General features: G+C 35.3%; 1 protein-coding gene across 5 annotated transcripts in view; it reads left to right on the top strand.

The window, feature by feature from the left end:
- Positions 1-21098, top strand: part of HACE1 (HECT domain and ankyrin repeat containing E3 ubiquitin protein ligase 1) — a gene marked incomplete at its 5' end in the record, with an annotated part of 91827 nt that overhangs the window by 59848 nt on the left and 10881 nt on the right. For all 5 annotated transcript variants that reach the window (XM_079716778.1, XM_079716777.1, XM_079716776.1 and 2 more), the window contains 6 exons: positions 1710-1821; positions 1913-2010; positions 2190-2277; positions 6289-6438; positions 6949-7145; positions 15944-16075. In XM_079716778.1, coding sequence (XP_079572904.1) covers positions 1710-1821; positions 1913-2010; positions 2190-2277; positions 6289-6438; positions 6949-7145; positions 15944-16075 — 777 coding nt within the window. The remainder of the gene's footprint in view (positions 1-1709; positions 1822-1912; positions 2011-2189; positions 2278-6288; positions 6439-6948; positions 7146-15943; positions 16076-21098) is intronic.

Raw genomic sequence — 21098 nt, 5'->3', positions numbered from 1 at the left:
AAATTGCATGAGAGAGAAAGAACCTCTTTGTGGTTTTGGACATGGATCGTATTTATCTCTTGAAACTCTTGGCTTTTGTGGTATTGCACCACCCTGGTTCTCCTTTGACTTTTCTAGCTGTGTGTATCATTTGCTAATAAGCAAATTCTCAGTCCTGACCTGTGATCATAAACTTCTCTGTTCTTGGTGTTTGTCCCTGTATCTTTAATCTCTTGAACAAGGGACATTACCTTGTCTCCAATTTCAGCTGTGTTCATGACTCTCTTTCTAATGTCTCAGCTGCAGCACGTTCTAGTATTTATTTCTAAGCTCTTAGTAGTTATATCCTAAGTAACCTTAAATTCAGAATATATAAAACCTCATTCGTTGTCTTCCACCAGTGCCTTCTAGGAGTGGGGTAGACGGTGGTGGTGCTGGGGTTCCCCCTCTAAGCTGTTGCTGATTTTAAGTTCTGCCCCTAGAGATCTTCTTTTACTTTTCTTCTTTATTCAGAGGAGTAATGCCTTTCAGATTTACTTCATTGTTCTTCTTTCCTACCATGACCAGGACCGTATCAATCTATACGTATTATTTCAACTGCTGCCTAGATGGCCTCCCTTTATCCTGGTTCTACTTTCATTTTAATGAGTGCATTTACCATGCTATTCCTCTGACCAAGTATCTTCAGTGGCCACTGTGTCTTTTACTTGATTCGAAGGATCCATAATTATGTCCTTGATTTACTTACAAAAACTTCCTTCTTTCAATATGTGTAGGGTTATGCCGGTGCCTTCACTGCATCTTCCGCGGAGACACGGTTTCTCCTTCTGAGCCTTTTTCCTTGTCTCCCTTAGCCTGGTGTGCTTTCTTTTCCTCCTGCTTGAGCAAGACCTACCCATCTTTAAGTCCTGGTTCAGACCAGGACCTCATGAAGCCTTTGTACTCCACTTATCTGCACAATCTCTGAATTCTTAGTGCACTGTGGTCTGTATTTCACTGTTTAGAACTTGATACCATTATGTGTTATATTGTTCCAATGTTATTCTCATCTCTTTAAGTGTATTAAACAGTTTTCAGCAATGAAATTTTTACAGCTCTTATGTTACCTGAGTATTGGCACATCCTAGGTACTCAATAATACTTTCTGATGAATAAAATTACAAATCACTTACAGTTTGCATATCTGGCAAAAGAACAAAAGGTAGAGACTTCCTTTACTGTTCACGAGATTCGTATTCTTCAGTTTTTAGGGTGGAGGAAGGGAAGAAAAAGGATAACAAATTCCTTTCTAGTTGCTGCATATATTCAAAGGATAGAAATTAAAATAAGGCATAAAGATTATTTTCATAGAAAATTAAATGAACATGCAACATAATTTTTCTGGATGTGGAAATTCATTCTTACAAGCCTTCTTGGGTTTAAAAGAAATTGAGAGTGTGTTCAGTTGTATGTCTGATATTGAATTCTTTTAATTTATCAAGTCTTTTCTGTTGAAAATATAGGGAATTAAAAGAAATATGCTCTCTAGGTAGTCAAAGTGTTTCAGCTCAGATCTGCCTTTTTGTGAATAGTGGATGAAATGTCAGAACCTTATCTAGAACTACTTATTATAAATAAAGGTCTAAGAATGATTATTTGTAGAAAGAGCACTTAGCATGCTAGTTAAGTAAATCTGACAGTTAAGTGACTGAAATACTGCTAACATATTTCACTGTTATTTGTTGCGGTAGCCATTTAAAGATCGCTGTGAATGGTTCTATGAACATTTGCATTCAGGACAGCCAGATTCAGACATGGTGCACAGGCCAGTGAATGAAAATGATATCCTGCTAGTTCACAGAGGTATGTTTAACAAAGTGATGTGTGTGTGAGGCACAAAATACTAGTTATTGTAAATTTTAATATGTAAAATTAACCAATGCTACATATTTAGATTCTATTTTTAGGAGTAGCTGTGAAGTTGTGTCAAAAGCAAATTGTGCAAAGCTAAAGCAAGGAATCGCTGTACGGTTCCATGGGGAAGAAGGCATGGTGGGTATAAAAATAAGTGTTGTTAAGATCACTGTCTCTAAAAGATTGAAATGCCCTTCAATAAAGTTTAATATTTAATTAATAATGGAAGAAATTTAATATAATTTTAATATTATTATTTAGAAAAAAGTTTCACCATATATTTCTGTTGATACTTAATCTTATTTTCTTGAACTCAGGGTCAAGGTGTTGTGCGTGAGTGGTTTGATATTCTGTCTAATGAGATAGTCAATCCTGATTATGCATTGTTTACCCAGTCAGCTGATGGTAAGTTGTACAGTCTAGATGACTTTTTCTGTGACTTGTCACATTTTCAGACTACTTCAGTGCATTTTATCCTTTGATTCCTGTAGTAGCCCTGTGAGCTAGAGTGGTTGGATATTCCCTTTTCATAGAAGAGGAAATTGAAATTCAGGATTTTTGTTTATGTTAGCAGTTAATGAGTGGTAGGATCTTGAGTGGAACCTGACTCAGCCTAGCATTCTTTCCTCTGAACGGTTGGTTCTCAAATGCTTGTCTCAAGGACCAGTGCTGGCCTCAAGGAAGTTTTCATCAGTTCTTTTTATAAAATAAAACTAAATTTATTCAATTTACGGATCGTCCTTTAGTCTACCTTTCTTGAGTTAAAATTTCCTTTTATAAAATCATGCTAGTAGATGAACTTAAAAAAAATACAAGTCCGTGTTGGAAAAGTTAAATTTTGCTAACCCTATTTGAGTTTCCAACTCTTAAAAGTTATTGGTCATTAAAAACAAAGTCTAGAAATCATGGTGTGTTAAATCTTAACTTATAATCTGTTTGTTTATAGTAACTTTGTTTTCAGCCCTTTTAAAAGACTAAGACTTGGTAACTAAAAAGCTCTTATTTAACCATGTAATGCAAATAAAAAACTCTCTTTATTGAAATGATGTTTGCTACCTACTGAATTGTAATTTGATACTGTAGGCTAAATGGCAATGGTTACCACCTCATTTGTATAAGATATACCTGAGAGTTCTTTAACTTAATAAAGACTTACATCCAAGTGAAGGTGGGATTTCAGTTTTTAAATGCTTTGTTCAGTTGCTTTTATTTCCTGAAAAATTTTTCTTTCCCAGTGTTTAAATTCTTCTATAAGGAGAGAGTGTCTTATTAATTGTAATTTCCTATTGTATCCAACCAAACCAGCAGCAAATCTCCATTGAATAAGAAGGATGACTGTATGAGAGGCAAGTGGGGGTGGGCTGCAGTGATGCTAGAGAACTGCAGATATTCACCTATGTGATGGCTCCTCAGACACATTCGGTGTACTTGAAATTATTTAGGAATATGGGACTTCCTACTTTAATTCTGTAACCTTTGATTATTTGCTCTGAGATGAACTTAGTGTCTTTGTGATTTTACGACAAGTATGATGAGGCCCTAGTTTAGTTATTTAGGCCTAATCTTTGCAGCAAGATTTAGCATTAAAACATTGTATTTTAGATTTATTTCTTTTCTTTATAGTCCCTTATTCTGAGTTGTTTATTTAGTTTCATATCTGAAAAACAGATTTGGTGTGGAATCATTAGTTGAGGTGCTCATTCTACAAATTTATGGCAAGTAATATGATGAGCACATAGACCATAGTTGCTGATTCGTCCTTTTTGTAAGCCATGTATGTCTTCTCTTTGGGGCTGTAATATTAATAAAATATAGATGAAATATTTTCATGTTCTTATGTTTAGTTGACAAGAAGAAAATTACACTTAGGGTTCCTAAATGTGGGGAGTGTTTGAATAGACCTAATGTATGTAGTAATTTCTTTAAAACTTGCTTTCTAATTAAATTAAGATGCTTACTGTAGAGCAATAGTAGTGTAGTAGAGTGGCTAAGAGTTTGGCCTTTGGCACATTCCACTGAATGTGAATCCTAGCTCTGTCCCTTTTTCTGCTATGATCTTGTGCCAATAAATGTAGTATTTCTGGACCTTGATTTCCTTATTTGAATATGGTGATAACCTATGTTTTGCAATATAGTGGGAAATCAGCTGATGTGGAAAAATGCTTAGCCCAGTGCCTGGCACATAGAAATCAGAAATAAATATTAGATGCTATTATTTTTTTTTTTTTAAATATTTTTTTTAATTAATTTATTTTGTTTATTCTTTTTTTTTTTTTTTTTGGCCGTGTTGGGTCTTCATTGCTGCACGTGGGCTTTCTGTAGTTGAGGCGAGCAGGGGCTACTCTTCATTGTGGTGCACAGGCTTCACACTGCGGTGGCTTCTCTTGTTGCGGAGCATGGGCTCTAGGTGCGTGGGCTTCAGTAGTTGTGGCACATGGGCTCAGTAGTTGTGGTTCGTGGGCTCTAAAGCACAGGCTCAGTACTTTTGGTGCACGGGCTTAGTTGCTCCACGGCATGTGGGATCTTCCCGGACCAGGGCTCGAACCCGTGTCCCCTGCGTTGGCAGGCGGATTCTTAACCATTGCACCACCAGGGAAGCCCGATGCTATTATTATTATTCTGTGAAAATGATATTTTCTTACTGAATAGGGTTTTTCTGAGATGATGAAATGTCACAGTTTTATTGGTTTTGAACTTAAAACATGACATAAACTTTATATTCTATCTTAATTCACTTTCGAGCTAAAAATTATTCATTTCCTGAAGACTTTTTCCCCCGTGTGTTTCCTTTTTTTCTTTTGATTTCTCTGTATCTATTCTTTGTAATAACCCAAATTTCCCAGAAAGTACTTAGAGAAGGAATTATACACAGACCTAGGGGAGGAAATAGGTAAAAGTATTTCTGATTATTCTCAGAATATTGTATTTTTGGAATAATAGTTACGTTTGTCTTTGAAGTCTTTCTTCATCTCACAAAACTTGGTTTTGACTTTTTTTTTTTTTTTGGCTGTGCTGGGTCTTCATTGTGGCATGCGGGCTCTCTAGTTGTGGTGCGTGGGCTCCAGAGCGCGCAGGCTCAGTAGTTGTGGTGGGCAGGCTCTCCAGTTGTGGCACGTGAGCTTAGTTACCCGCAGCATGTGGGATCTTAGTTACCCCACCAGGGATCGAACCCGCGTCCCCTGCATTGGAAGGCGGATTCTTAACCACTGGACCACCGGGAAGTCCCTGCTTTGACTTTCAATACCCAATCTTATATCATGACTGGGAATGATTCTCAAAAGGTACTTAACAGTGGGTGACTAGCTTCATGTGGCCCTTTTAAGTCATTCAGCCATAAGCTTCCAAATGTGTACCTTGTATCTAAGTAAACTTACTGGTCATGGCATAGTCCAGTGCCAGCACTGATAAATCAAAGACCAGCAAAGCACAAAGAGTTAAAATATGTATGCTCAATGGCCAAACATTTCACTTTCCAATACTTTCACTTTTCCTTTGTTTATTTATTTTTGATGCTATTTCATTAGATGTATCAGTCTTTCTTTTTGCCCAGGTGCCTAGAAGAGAAGTAAATAGCATGAGCTCAGTAAATATTTGTTGAATGAATGAGAGGTAGTGATCACACAGAAAAAATAAGGAAGGTTATTTAAAGTTGAGATCTTGGTATTAGGTTTTTCCATTGCACTACATTTTTTTTTTGAGACTTTTTGTGGTAAAATATACATAACATAAAATTTACCATTTAACCATTTAAAAGTGTACGCTTCAGTGGCATTAAGTACATTCACCACTATCTTATTTCCAGACTTCTTTTTCATGTAACTGGAATTAGCCTGCATTGCACTAGAGTTTGGCAATAGTCAATAACTATTGCTAATGCTGTTTTTACTTTTATACCTCAGTGGTACTTATTCAAACTTGATTATTTGTCATGAGGAAAACAGTTGTACATTTAAAAATTTTAGTTATTCTCTTCAATTCCTTTAGAAGCAAAATGTAGTGAATACCTGCTACGCTGGGCATGTATAGGTGAATGAGACAATGTCTGCCCTAATTCATAGCCTAAGGTTATTTCCACACTGCCTGGGAAAACGTGTGTGTGTGTGTGTGTGTGTGTGTGTGTGTGTGTATGTATTTCTAGGCTCTCTCTGACACCCCTTCCAACTACTTTCAGTGAAAAGTATTCTAAAATTTTCTCTCTGCACAAAGACTTATTCTGATAAGTATGTGTGAATTAATGATTAGTATTTCCAATTCCACTATTAAATATTCCACAAAGAACATTCTTTGCTGAAGAACGTTTATACATAATGTAACCTTAGCTTTGCTGAAGTTGTATGTGAACTGATTTACCTGCATTGAAATGATCTCTCTTATGCATGGTCTTAAAAATAAATTATTTTGTCTTTATTTTAATAGGAACAACTTTTCAACCTAATAGCAACTCCTATGTAAATCCTGATCACTTGAACTATTTCCGGTTTGCTGGACAGATCTTGGGATTAGCTCTGAACCATAGGCAGCTGGTGAACATTTACTTCACGAGATCGTTCTACAAGCACATTCTTGGTATGGCTCCATTGTTATTTCCTTAGGCATTTATTTAAAGTGTTTTTCTTATAGGCTTTAGCGAAAATTAGTAGATAAATGGTGGCATTTTGGGTGAATAATTTATATTTTGATTGGAGACAGTCTGTGTATGTAAGGCATTGGGGCCTGAGGGAGAGAAAAAATAACCTACATTTTTGATGAAAAAAAGTTTTTTTTTTCCATTTTAGTGTGTGTATGTTTATGCTAAAAATGCATTTTAATATGAACATACTTAAGAGAATTGGCACTTTTTAAAGTTTATAATAAGTTCCTGAATAGCTGTTTCAAAGAAAGTTTACACTGTAGAAATGTAAGCTTAAATTTACAGACTTCCAAATTCAGGAATTAACATTCATTTAAATCATGCTGTGAATTGGATTATATTTTGCAGTTTTACAGAGTATCTGTAGAGGGCAGTATTTCACCATTAAACAGATAAGGAAAGGCAGAAACATTTAGAATATAACTGCTGTATGTTTGCATTTTTAGGTATTCCTGTGAATTACCAAGATGTGGCATCCATTGATCCAGAATATGCCAAAAATTTGCAGTGGATTTTAGATAATGATATTAGTGATTTGGGTCTAGAACTAACTTTTTCTGTTGAGACTGATGTGTTTGGAGCAATGGAAGAGGTGCCTTTGAAACCTGGGGGTGGAAGTATTCTTGTAACACAAAATAACAAAGTAAGTATTTGAATTTTTACCTTAGCCATTGTTTGTAACTTAGCCCTGATAGTTTGCTAATTACTCTAAAGTCTCCTGGCACTAGCCAGGAAAACTTTTACTGTTAGACTTTTGTAACATTTATAACAGATAAAATATTTAAATTAACTAAACCATCAAATACCAGACTTCGAATTATAAAGGATCATTTCATTGTTGTGTTAGATGTGCTGAGGCAGTTCCTGAAGCAGCCTAGAGCATAGTTCAGTTGGTTGTGTAAGTTGGGCATCTGCATATCAAAACATTTGATTAGAAATATAAACTTACATCAATATCATATTTGCACTAGATCACTATTTCATGTTTTAGAAGTACGATATTAAGAGTTCCAATAGAGAGAAGAAATCCCAGTGTTTAAACTTTGTACACACTTTTGGGATGCAGTAAATTCTCCAGGACCTCTGAACTTGATCTTTTTTTCACTTTATAACTTGATTATTTTTATTTATTATTATATCTCCTGTTTGTACATATTTTTAAAAAACTTGGTGCATGTTTTAAATTACACTGTTGAAAGTTATATTACTTTAATATATAATACAGCTTTATTTTATGTTTTGATAGATTATGTAGGAAATTGGGAGTCAGCAAATCTGGTTTTGGAATTCCAGTTCTATCACTTACAGTAGCAACTTCTGGTAAAACAGGACTAAAACCTTTTTCCTTTCCTTTCATTGGATTATAATTCCAAGACAGCTTCAGAATCAGCTAACTTAAAAAATAATGTCCACTGAATGATTTCGTAGACTAGAGATATAGTAAAATATAGTTTTTTTTTTTTTTTTAAAGCCAAAAGACTTGGCCGTGTTTTAACCTCTTTGAGCCTCAGTTTTCTATTCTGTGTGCTTGGGATAATAATACCTCCCATACAGAATTGGTACCAGCATTTTTCAAACTGAAAAACACAACACAAAAGTTAGTTTTTATTGGATAGTTTTCTATAAAAATAGGTTCCTAGGTTTCACATGTCTATAGGAATGAAGACCTAAATTAAGCTATGTAATTTTACCTTTTGAAACTTAGATACTGTACATATTAAAAAAAAAAAGAACTTTAGTTTTTGAATATAAAATCAGGACCTGAGTTTTTGTACATTTATACTTAGTAAAGTTTTAGTCTACCCTCTCATTTTACACATGAGGACACTGAAGCCTGAAGAGTTAATGGTAAAGCTGGGGCCAAAACCCAGGTCTCCTAGTTTCAAGTCTAAGGTTCTTCATCCTGTTAGTAAAAGTGATCACACTGAGGTAGATCTTACTTGATTTAATATAATGAGTCACATTAAACTCTAGAAGATTAAAATAGTAAAATGCTTAAAATAATTTTTTGAATCTATATGAACTTGCCAGTGAATGGAAATTTTAAAAAAATCTTCTAATTATTAGATTGTCCACTTCATAGTGCATTTATTATTTTATTTTACAATGGATACCTCCTCTCAATTAGGGGTAATGAAGTCATAAAATCTTCATTATAAGCAAGTGATTGCTTTTCATGAGAGAATCTCATACATGATTCCTATCTGTGAATACACTCTCTGGTGATTAGATTTGTCAGTCCTCTCAGATATATGAAAAGTGGAAAGGGTCATTAACAATTGCATGGTAGATAGCTATATTTATACTTGTATCTCCTAACAGCCTCTCTTCCATATGACATGATTTTTTGTTTAGATTTTTTAAATATGTATTTTATTCTTTTGCATTTGTGTTTTTGTATTAAAATCTAGAAAGAAGATATTTAATAAATAATAACAAATAAGAATACACTTACATTGAGGCTTGATCGTGAGTCTAGCCTGAGGCTGGAATATTGCTGTAACATTAAAGAGCTTGGAAGTTTTGTTTCTAAGTTTAGCACATTTTAATTTAACTATATTATAGACATTGTTTTGTTAATGACAGGCTAACTTTGATGATGAGGTTCAGTAATATAGAGGTAAAAGCAGGATCTCAATCACTGATATGTTAATTCTCAGCTTTTGTTTTTCGGATACAAACATTTCTCACAATAAAATGAGCCTCTCATTTTTCTAATATTACTAGTAAGGGTCAAGTGTAATTGTATATCAAATTGTTGATGCTTAAGCATTTAATGTTTGTGCAATAAGCAACCTGATTTTTTAAAATTAAAAATCTTTAAAAACATACTAACATCTTAAATTGATCACTTGATTTAGAATTGTTAAATTATTCAGTTTACAAATACAATTTTCAAACCGTGTTCTTTAGAGGTGTTATTGTTATATTTTAACATACATTTCTGTCATGAACTTTTTCTGTTACTCTAGAGTCAGCCTTTTACTTACTTAACTTTAGGTATAAAGTTATAATTGTCACATTTGGCGTCAACTTCAGAATTTCTAAGCATATTGAAGCTTAAGTGACTTGCCAAGCGTGTTAGTAAGAAAAAGTCGATGTAAGCTAATCTCCACATGGGGGAGTCATTTATTCCTAAGTTTTATTGAAAGGCTTTGGTAATTATAGACTGAAACTAAATAGATAAAATACCTTTGTTTAAAAAGAAGTATATTAATAAATACAAGTAATGTAGGCAGAAAAGTATATATTAGTTCCATAGTTGAAATAAAATTCTCTTTTAAATTTAATTTTATATCTGTCAATGATTTGTTTTAAAATCTAGAGGAAAAAATAAGATCACTTGGTTTCACTTTAGAAAATGGCTGAATTACCAGGAGCTGAACATTTACATTTAAATAGTATTTTCAGCATTTTTAAAAGTTTTGCTTTAACTTTTCACTTTGACTTTTAAATTCTTGACCAAACGATAAAATTGTGGAACCATAAAACCTTAAGTTAGGAGTAACATATTTTTGCTAGACCTTCAGTTCTAGCTCTTGGTACTGAAGAGTAAGCTCAGTGGCTTTTAAGTGTTAACAACACTTTTACCATACTAATCGTAAAGTTCATTAAGTCTGGGAGAGAACAAAATGGGGTGAGATGGGACAGGATATCAGGGAATGGAGGAGGTGGCATGGAAGTTGAGTTACAGAGGAGAAGCATTAAGTGGTCAGGTAGGAGTGAGGAAGGGGAGAAGGAAATGTTCTGGGCTTATAGAAGGGCACAGAGATGGCAGAGCATGGTATGTTTGGGGAACCACAGGTAGGTCAGAGTTGTAGATCTTAGCGTAGATTGCAGAGTAAATGAGTGGGAAAAGATGAGGTGGGAGAGGTAGACAGGGACCAAATTCTGAAAGACTTTGCATCCACAATTAGAAATTTGAAAATTATTCTGAAGGCTTAGGGATGGTTGCAGATACTGTAGAGGGCACTGACATGACTGAATTTATGTTTTTTAAGAAAAACAACACCAATCTGAGCTTGGAGTGTGAAGAATGGGTTGAAATGGGGCAATATTGGAGTCAGGGCAACTGATAGGTGATTGTGGTGTTGCTCTGGGGAGCATGCATGAGTGATTTTATAAGACAGTGGCAGTGAAGATGGAGAAAATGAGTCATCTTTTGAGGATGTAGAATTTATACAACATGGTAATTAGCTGTTTGGGAAGGTGAAAAAGAAGAAGGACTCCAGGATGAGCCACTTTGGTGGATGGGCTCTAGAATGATGGGTGGGGTTGTCATTCTCCTAGTCATCAACCTCATCACATCAGTTGTATTCTCTAGTGATGATAATAGCCACTGCCTATTGAGTACTTTGTATATATTTCATTTATTCGAGTTGTGTTCTTTATGCATTTCTCATTTACTATAACAGCCTTTTGAGATAGTTATTTGTATTCATTCAGTGTGGGAACAGCTTTAATAATAAAAGCGTCTTACATTTATTAGGTATTTATAATGTGCTAGGCACTGTTAAAAGTGCTTTATGTGTATTAACTTACACTTAAACAATCCTATGAGGTATAGATACCCCTTTCTACAGGTGAGGAAACTGAAGCATAGAGAGGTTAAGTAGCTTTCCTCCAAATCACAAGACTAATAAGTGGTGGTTTTGAATCCAGACAGTCTATAAATTTCAAGCCTGAGCTTGTAACTATGACACTATATTTCTTTAGAATATAGACAGTTAAATAACTGTCTAAGGGCTCAAAATTGGTAACTGGTAGACCCTCAGTTTAAATCGAGGTCTCTATGGTTGTGTAACTGCTGGGCCTCTCATTTACTAAGGCAGTGAATATGAACAAGGTAGCAAATACAAATTTAGTGTGTTTTCCAAATTTATGGTTAGCAAAGGGCAAGGATGGGGAGGGAGGGATAAATGAGGAGTTTGGGATTAACAGATACATACTACTATATATAAAATAAACAACAAGGACCTACTGTATAGCACAGGGAACTATACTCAATACTTGTAATACCCTATAATGGAAAAGAGTATGAAAAAGAATATATATATATATATATATATATATATATATATATATACATATATATATAACTGAATCACTTTGCTGTACATCTGAAACTAACAAAACATTGTAAATCAACTATACTTCAATTAAAAAATTTAGTATGTTTTCCTCCATTTCATTTTTATTTGGTTAATACCTTATATTGTATTGCTAGTTTAATTTGATTTATTTCACATACAAGCACATTTGATACCCATCCAAGTACAAAGTACAAGCTTGTCTATATAGATTATTGACTTAAAGTGGATTCCTATGTGTATCTTCAGGAAAGTATACTATGAGAGATCTTTTGTGTGTGTGGTACGTGGGCCTCTCACTGTTGTGGCCTCTCCTGTTGCGGGGCACAGGCTACGGACGTGCAGGCCCAGTGGCCATGGCTCACGGGCCTAGCCACTCCGTAGCATGTGGGATCTTCCCGGACCAGGGCACGAACCCGTGTCCCCTCCATCGGCAGGCGGACTCTCTACTACTGCGCCACCAGGGAAGCCCCGAGAGATCTTTTTATTACTCTGAAAACTTTTAAAACAGTTTAGGTCTAATGTTCTCCATATTGAGTGTATGTATGTATTTTTAGATTGGGTTTTAAATTATCTTTAGTATCTTTTTGTCATTGAAGGAGAACATACTTTTCTCTGCATTTTAGTCGATATATTCTAAAAATTCACTTTAAAAATCACCAAATCCTTGTAATGGTAACCTGAAGAGTCACTATTTTCAATGACTGAATTTGTTCTAAGGAAACTGATATAATAGGATTTTTATCAGGATTTTTATCAGATGTAATAGGATTTTTATCTTTATAACTAATTAGTGACCTTAAAAATAAGAATATATTGGTAAAGGATAAATTATTGGAAAATGTTACATTGTAAAAATGTGCCTCTCTTTTTTCTTATATCTACTAATTCCTGCAGAAGAAATCTGGTATCCTTTGAGTTTTCAGTGGAGAAATTTTCAATGAAAACTCTTACATACCAGAGCAATAATAATCAAGTGGATAAGCCCAAGAAAGAAGCTTTTATTACTAAAGGATTTATATTCAAACAGTGAATTGAATTATGCCAGTCATAATGCCATTTTAAACTGTTAATTTAAAAGTAAAAATAACTTTCAAACAGTTTTACAAGTATGTCCAAGTTTATCAGCTTACTTGGGATAAGAACATTTTGCTTTCACTATTAAAAGTTAACTATTAGTTAAGTAAACATGGTTTATATATATATATATATATATCTTTCAAGAAATCGTGAAAAAAATTTTCAAGAAGAAAAATAGCTTCAAAAAAAAGGTGTCAATTTTCAGCGTTACTACCACTCCTCGTAAGAAGACATAATTTAGATTCAAAGCCTGAAAGGAAGTTAAATTTTAAGGAAGATTTCCAAGGGGTGATATTATTCATTGCACACATTCAGAAGACTAGGAGATAATTAAAACAAAATGTTTCTATAACTAGGCATGCAATTTAACTGGAATGTAATATCTGAAAGTTGAATCTCAATCTTAGTGTTTTTATTTTTCCCTTGGCACTTATTCTTTGCTTACCTATCTTGTATCAGTTATGAGGCTCAGAGGTTGAGCTAGGAAAAAGTTGCTAAGGCTCTTTTTTATTTTGTTATCTCTATGCTGAGGCTTTGTAAGTTGAAAGCTTTCTATAAACATAACTATTTCACCAGAAAAGGTACTAACTCAGATTCTTTAGTATAGTTATTTCTCCAGTTTACTTCTGTGGCATGTGGTATTATCTTATGCCCTCAAAGAATTAACAGTACAACTCAGGTGGGAGCACATATGCATCTGTTGGGGATAAAAATACCCCCCACACCCAAGTTATATCATCTCTTTAAATACCTTAGAATGAAGTGGGATTTTAGGTTTCCTTTATATTTAATGTTTATTTGAGCAACTCTTTATGCCCGTGTTTTGTGGACTGATTGTCATCTACATGTTGACTGTTTCCTTAGAGCATTTAAGGTATTTGATGTAGTTACTCAAGGGCATGAAGTGTGTGGATCAGTCACTTCGATGCCTTAGTAGGTGGTGGGAATGCAACCAGTGTATTTCTGTACAGTATGAACCGTCAGAATCTTAGTGTATGATAATGGTGGATGTTCATAGTAATAATTGTGTCATCAAGAACATGTTAAGGTGTGTTATTCTCTCTGAGGATGTGTTCTTTAAGGAGGCAGGGAAACATTTTAGAAGCAGCTGGATTCAGATTTTTTTCCTCTTAAACACAGTTGTCTTTCAACTTTACCAAACAACTCAGGAGACTTTGTGATGGCTAGGGTTTATTTTACTGAGAAATAATTTAGACCAAGATTTGTCCATATTTAAATTAACTTAATGTGGAGACTGGTATCTGGAGGAGCTGATTTTTCACAAATTGATATCCAATAACTGTGGGCCAGAGCTACAAAAATAAACGTGGGAAATAATATTGGAGGGGACATTAGTATATTTGTGAAATTAATTTTTAAAAATAGAATGTATGAGGAAATAATAGGAATTAATTGATAGAAAAGAGTGTGTACTATTCTGATAAATATGGAATACAATGGCAAATCAAAATAAAGTGTACTTGAGCAGTTCATGCTTCATAATTTGAGGTCTTGAATGATTATTAGTGAATAGTACCTTAAGATTATAAAAGCAAAACGTCTTGAGAGAAATATATAATTTTAATGAATGAATGGAGCAGAAAAATTTTAGTATGTTCATTAAGCAGTTTAGTTAGAACAGACATCAGTTAAAAGATAATCATGTGTTAATGCTGAAATCATTGCTGGTTATTACTTGGAAGTGTGTTATATATATTATTTTTCTAGACTGGATCCTGAAAATTTAGTTTGTGTTTCTGTTTGGTTGTTTGGCACACATTTCTATTTCCCTCTCTCTAGTAACTACCTGGATGTAACTTGTAGAAACTGATTAATTCCTATACAATGGAGAAAAACCTTTGGGCAGTTGGGAGTGGGATTTGGGGTGGGAGTAGATTGAATAGCAGAGACAGTAGCTTTCCTCGTGCCAGATTGCAGAAGGAGCCATGCAGGGTTTGGGGAGGGCTGTGAGTAATCCATTGTGACAATTCTGTGGGTCTGAGATGTATGGAGAGTTCATAGCCGGAATCATGTATAACTTGCTGGCTCAGTGCCTGACGTTTTTTTGGCGGGGGGAACAGAGCATCAGATTAGTGCCAAAAAAAAAATATATATATATATTAAAGGAAGGGGCCTAAAACAGGTTTTCTCCCTCTGTGTTTAGAGCATTCGTTCCTGGGAGGTGAGAACTATATACAGCATATTGCTTTTAACTCTCAAAGTTTCACTTAGATGTAATTTAAAATATATGAATAATAACAGTGGTAGGGTTTATATACAGAGAGTGATGATAATTCATTTTGTTTGAGCCAAAATACATTTTTTATTGCTAGTTAAATTTTAAGAGACACTGTTCTTGATGATAAAGATGTGTATTTTAAAAGAAAATGTGTGAAAATAGGTTACCTTAACTCAATCAAATAGGCTACACTTAAATAAATCTTTTTATCAGGTTCTAAGTGTGTTTTAAATGAATTTGTAGAATGTATGCATTCATCACATTATTTGTTGAACACTTACAAAGTGACAGCCTCTTTTCTAAGAGCTGAGGATATATACTGGTAAACAAAACAGAGCCCCTGCTTGCAGAGAGATTACAGTCTAATAAGAGATTTCAGTCAGAGAAACCAGGAAGTATACAGACATGGAGGCCTGAGCAAGCTTGTGTTTGGGGGATAGAGTGAGGGAGCAAAGGGGAAAGTGGAAGGAAATGAGATGAGAGAGCAAGGCAGAGGCTAGGTCATTTAGGTCCTTATGGACTAGGAAAGGAGTTTGGACTTCACTCCAAGTGTCATAGGAAGTCATTGTAGGGTTTTGAGAAGGAGGGTTATGTGATCTGAATTATATATAAAAAATCTATACGTATTTTTAAAAAGTCACTCTGGTGTGGTGAAGAAGCAGTAACAGAGGCAAACAGAGGCAGCAGTGGTATCAGATGTTGCAGTAATACAGGTGAGAGATGATGACGGCTTGGACCAAGGTGCTAAAAGTGGAGGTGGTGAGACAAGGTCTGACTGAGAATGTATTTTCAGGTAGATCTGATAGCACTTGCTGATAGAGGGTGTGAGAGAAACCTGGGTGATTGATTCTTAGGATTTTGGCCTAAACAGGTTAGTGAATGGTAGATTACTGGTTTGCTGAGATGTATGAATATTTCTGCCAAATTAATTCTAAACCTTTATCTCTTAAATGAGAAATGATTATACCAATAGTGTCTTAATTACGTGAAATTAAAAAGAAATCATCACAGAAACTTTTTTTTTTTTAATAGGCGGAGTATGTCCAGCTTGTCACTGAACTTCGAATGACAAGAGCCATTCAGCCTCAGATTAATGCTTTTTTACAGGGCTTTCATATGTTCATTCCACCTTCCCTCATACAACTTTTTGATGAATATGAATTGGTAAGGAAAAACATCAGTTCTTTTTTTTTTAATTTTTATTTATTTATTTTTGGCTGTGTTGGGTCTCTGTTGCTGCACGCGGGCTCTCTCTAGTTGCGGCAAGTGGGGGCTACTCTTTGTTGTGGTGCTCGGGCTTCTCATTGCGGTGGCTTCTCTTTGTTATAGAGTGTGGACTCTAGGCGCGCAGGTTTCAGTAGTTGTGGCACACGGGCTCAATAGTTGTGGCTCACGGGCTCTAGAGCGCAGGCTCAGTAGTTGTGGCGCACAGGCTTAGTTGCTCCGTGGCATGTGGGATCTTCCCGGACCAGGGCTTGAACCTGTGTCCCCTGCATTGGCAGGTGGATTCTTAACCACTGCACTACCAGGGAAGTCCCAAACATCAGTTCTTTTGTTGTTATGCAACACAACAACACAAAACTCCAATTGATGTAGTTTAGAAATAATTTTGGAGCACAATGATGAATGGAATAGTGTAGAAGACATTATGGTTTAATGTTGATTTTTAGGGAGGAATAAGATTTGTGATTGTGCTTCTCTTAAGGTTAATAACCAGATTAGCAATTTCTTAATGTGGAATGGAGTGAGATTGTGATAAAGAAAAATGGAATGTATTTCCAAAGTATTCTACATGGGAGATGTTGAAGGCCAGTCTTCCCAAAAGCAATATTCACATTATTTCTAAATTTTTTGTTTGGCTGTATGAGGTAAAGGATACTGATAGTAACTTCTTGTACCTTTTATTTTTTCCAAAAAGAAAAATTGATTGAGGGATTTTCTTGTTGTATTTCTGTTATCTTCTCCAGCTTCTTATTTCATCATGTATATAATTTTATAATTTTCCATTTTAACCATGTATGGAGTCCACTGTCTTTGCTGGTAGTCTCTAATGAATGTTTTGTTTTGCTTCTTTAATTTGCTTGCCCTTCACTGTGATCTAACAGGATTTCTGATTTTATATGATTTATGTCTGCATTTTCCCCCATTTCCTTTTTTCTCTTTTATTTTTGGTAATAAATTATTTGTAAGCTCTTTGAGTTGTCTAACTCCTTAATAAAACCACACAATATTTTAAATAGAGTACGGCTGCTTTCTTAGTTTGGAATAATAAATTTTAGATTTGGAATAAAAAATTTTATAATTTGGAATAATAAATTTTAGATCAGTGGAAAAGTATCCTTTGGCTTTTATTCTGTCTCATAAAATTAGTTTCACCCTATGCCTTTCATTTTAATATATGAATAAGTACATTGGTGTGTACCAGTTAATTTTACATATACCAGTCTTTTCAATTTATCACTCATAGTATGTCTTAGTATAGTAGTGGACAAAATTTGCTAAATAATGTTGAAGTCCATGGTGACTTAGTTTCACTAAATGTCAGTTTTGAGGTTTTTTTGTTGTGTTTTTACGGTTAAGATGAATGGTTTTATTTAGCATAGACTTGTCTAGTTTTTGTATAACCATAAAAGTTACTATTTTTAGTATTTAAAAATGGAGGAGTACTTATGAATTGTTACGCAGAAAATTACATTATTTTCTGGACCTATGTATAAAAAACAAATAGCAACAACACAAATAACTGACAAAAACCTTGCCTCATAATTTACTGATACTGAGTTTAATGAAACTTTTTATTGAACTACAATATACATGAGAAAAGTACATGCATCGTAAATGTGTAGCTTGATGAATTTTCACAAACTGTATACACCCATGAAACAGCGCCCAGATCAAGAAACTGAGAAATCCTAACACCCCAGATCCCTCTCATGTCCTCTTCCAGTCACTCTGACCCCTCATGGGTATCCACTCTCCTGGCTTCTAATAATATAGACTAGGTTACCTGTTTCTGAACTTAATGTAAATAGAATAATCATCTAGAATATATTGGACTTCTTTAGCACAGCTTTTTGTTTGTGAGAATCATATGTATTATTGCAAGCAGTTGTAATGTGTTCATTTTCATTGCTCTGTAGTACTTCATTGTGTTAATATACTTTTTTTTTTTTTTTTGTCTTTTCTACTCTTGATGAACATTTGGTGGGTAGTTTTCAGTTTCAGGCTATTCTGTAGATTATATATCTTGGAGTGGAATTGCTGGGATTTAGGGGGTGCATTTATTCCATTACGGTAGATACTAGCAAGTAGTTTTCCAAAGCAGTATGTCAGTTTACACTCCCACTTACAGGTTATGAGAGTTCTGGGTATTCTGCATCCTAAACAGCATTTAATATTTTTGTCTTTTTTATTTTTACCATTTGGGTGGAATAGTAGTGGTATTTCCTGGTGATTTTAATTTGTATTTCCCTGGTATCGAGTGTGGGATTGAGTGTGTTTTATATGTTTATTGGCCATTTGTATACTCTGTTTTTGAAGTGTTTATTCAAGTAATTTGTCCATTTTTCTGTTGTGTTTTCTGTTTTTTTTAAACACTGATTTGTAGGAATCTTTATATATTCTTTATAGGAGTCTTTGTTAGATATATGTATTATGAAGATCTCCTACTCTGGTGTCTTTTAACTAATAAAAGTTTTTAGTGTTAACGCAGTTCAGTTTATCACTTGTTTTTTCTCTTCCCTTTTTTTTTTTAAATGAATGGAGCTTTTTGTGTCCTGTTTAAGAAATTGTTTCTTATTCCAAGGTCATGAAAGTGTTTTCCTGTATTTTCTTCTGAAAACTTTATTCCTTTGTCTTTTACATTTAGGTTTGCTACTGGTAAGTTTTTAATTGTGGTTCTTACATTAGAAGTTAGGTCAGGATTCCTAGTCTGTCTTCTACCCTGGCTTTACTAAGTTGAGCTGATTCAGATGGTGGGATTGTTTTGGAATAGCAGTGTTGTTGGCATGACGCTTACTTATGCAGTGATGATAATTATTATTATTAAACACTTAGTATTTGCCAGGTACTTCATGTGTATTAACTTTTAAAACCTTCACATCAGACCCCTGAGGTAACTTATTATTCCCATTTTACAGATTAGGAAAACTAGGCCAAAGAAGGTATGGGACTTGCTCATGTTCACAGAGTATGTGTTACATCCAGACTGTGAACCCATGGTCTCTGACCACAGCCCAGTCTCTCTTCATCAGTATTGCCTCTCAGTGGCATGAACTATATAAGTAGGACTTGGTTTTAGAACCTTTGGTGTGACTTTGTGTCTTTCGTAGGAAAGGGCTCTGCTACACTGGGATAGAAAACTTTTTTAAAAAGTTGGTGCAAACATCTAAGCTAGATGTTCATCAGAGTTAAAGGATACTGGTTAGATTCTAGAGTTTTAGTGAAAAGAAGGTATCCAGTAGCATCAGTGTCCTTAACTGGATGTGTATTCATCCATTTGTGGACAGAACGCAGTCTCAAGTCAAGGGATGATCATCAGGTTGAAAAATGGTGACAACATTTTGTGATTACTATATCTATAACATTTTTACAGTTGAGGGGTTCCTCAAATGTCTGAGGGACTGTCCTGCCATACTGTGCTGCTTATGAGTTTATCCATGGTGGTAACAGGATATTAAAACACTGAGTCATGTAAATTCTAGGTAAGCTAAGAGCTGTGAACACCTGCATGACTCAGTTTCTGACTATTAGTTTATGGGTTATATATGTTGTACCTAATTCCAACAGACCCAATTCAGTTATTTTGTCATTTCCCTGGTGGTCCAGTGGTTAAGATTTTGCCTTCCAATGCAGGGGGTGCAGCTAAGATCCCACATGCCTCAGGGCCAAAAAACCAAAACAGAAACAGTATTGTAACAGATTGAACAAAGACTTTAAAGATGGTCCACATCAAAAAAATCTTAAAATAAATAGGGGCTTCCCTGGTGGCACAGTAGTTAAGAGTCTGCCTGCCAATACAGGGGACACGGGTTCGAGCCCTGGTCTGGGAAAATCCCACATGCCGCGGAGCAGCTAAGCCCGCGAGCCCAGAGCCCGTGTTCCGCAACAAGAGAAGCCACCGCAATGAGAAGCCCGTGCACTGCAATGAAGAATAGCCCCCGCTCGCCGCAACTAGAGGAAAGCTCGCACGTAGCAACAAAGCCCCAACACAGCCAAAAATAAATAAATATATAACTTTAAAATATATATATATTAAAAAATAATAAATAAATTATTGATTGGGATTTTAAATCTTTTTGTTATATGCATATGGAGTTTGTATTGTGGACTTCCCATTTCAACTGTTTTCAGCCAGTTTAATAACTTTTTTTTTTTTTTTTGCGGTACGCGGGCCCCTCACTGTTGTGGCCTCTCCCGTTGCAGAGCACAGGCTCCGGACGCGCAGGCTCAGCGGCCATGGCTCACGGGCCCAGCCGCTCCACGGCATGTGGGATCTTCCCAGACTGGGGCACGAACCTGTGTCCCCTGCATCGGCAGGCAGACTCCCAACCACTGCGCCACCAGGGAAGCCCATAGTTTAATAACTTTTTTTGCCCAGGTGTTAAATGGGATAGTAAAGATCTTTTGTCCTCTTCACAAAGTTATAACATATGATGTTCATGAAATGCTTCAAATTTCTTGAGAGAATATTGTCTCACTCATTTTTATTCACAATTATTAACAATGAAAGCATACTTAATATTATTAAAAGCTTATCTTCAGCCTAGAAGGGAAGAGGATTAAACTCATGGGTTGTAAGAAACATGTAACAGTCGTCCATATTCCTTTTGGCAGATCTGTGTCAGGGTACTGCCAGGGAACAGAATTTCCCCAGATGGTTCAAATAAAGAAACTTTAATGAAGGAACTTAAAGAGGCATGGGCAGGTTAAGAAGAAACAAGATATGGTTGAGGCATCCAGAGAATAGCAACAGTGGAAAGCCTTATCACCCCTAGAATTGAAGACAAGTGGAGGAATTACTGTGAGGAGCCTGGTGAGAGCCTGAACCACCAGGGGCCACCAGGTGGCAGCTCTAGTTGAGGAGACATAGCTACTGCAAAGATGTACTGAAGCAGGGAGGGAGCAGAAAATACTCTTACCTGCAGACTCCTGCCTGTTTCCCAGTGATGGAGCCCAACCTGAAACC

The sequence above is a fragment of the Hyperoodon ampullatus genome, assembly GCF_949752795.1.
Source record: "Hyperoodon ampullatus genome assembly, chromosome: 12".
In the NCBI taxonomy this organism is placed as follows: domain Eukaryota; kingdom Metazoa; phylum Chordata; class Mammalia; order Artiodactyla; family Ziphiidae; genus Hyperoodon; species Hyperoodon ampullatus.
The sequence above is the reverse complement of the archived record's forward strand: the minus strand, read 5'-3'. Positions and strand labels throughout refer to the sequence as shown.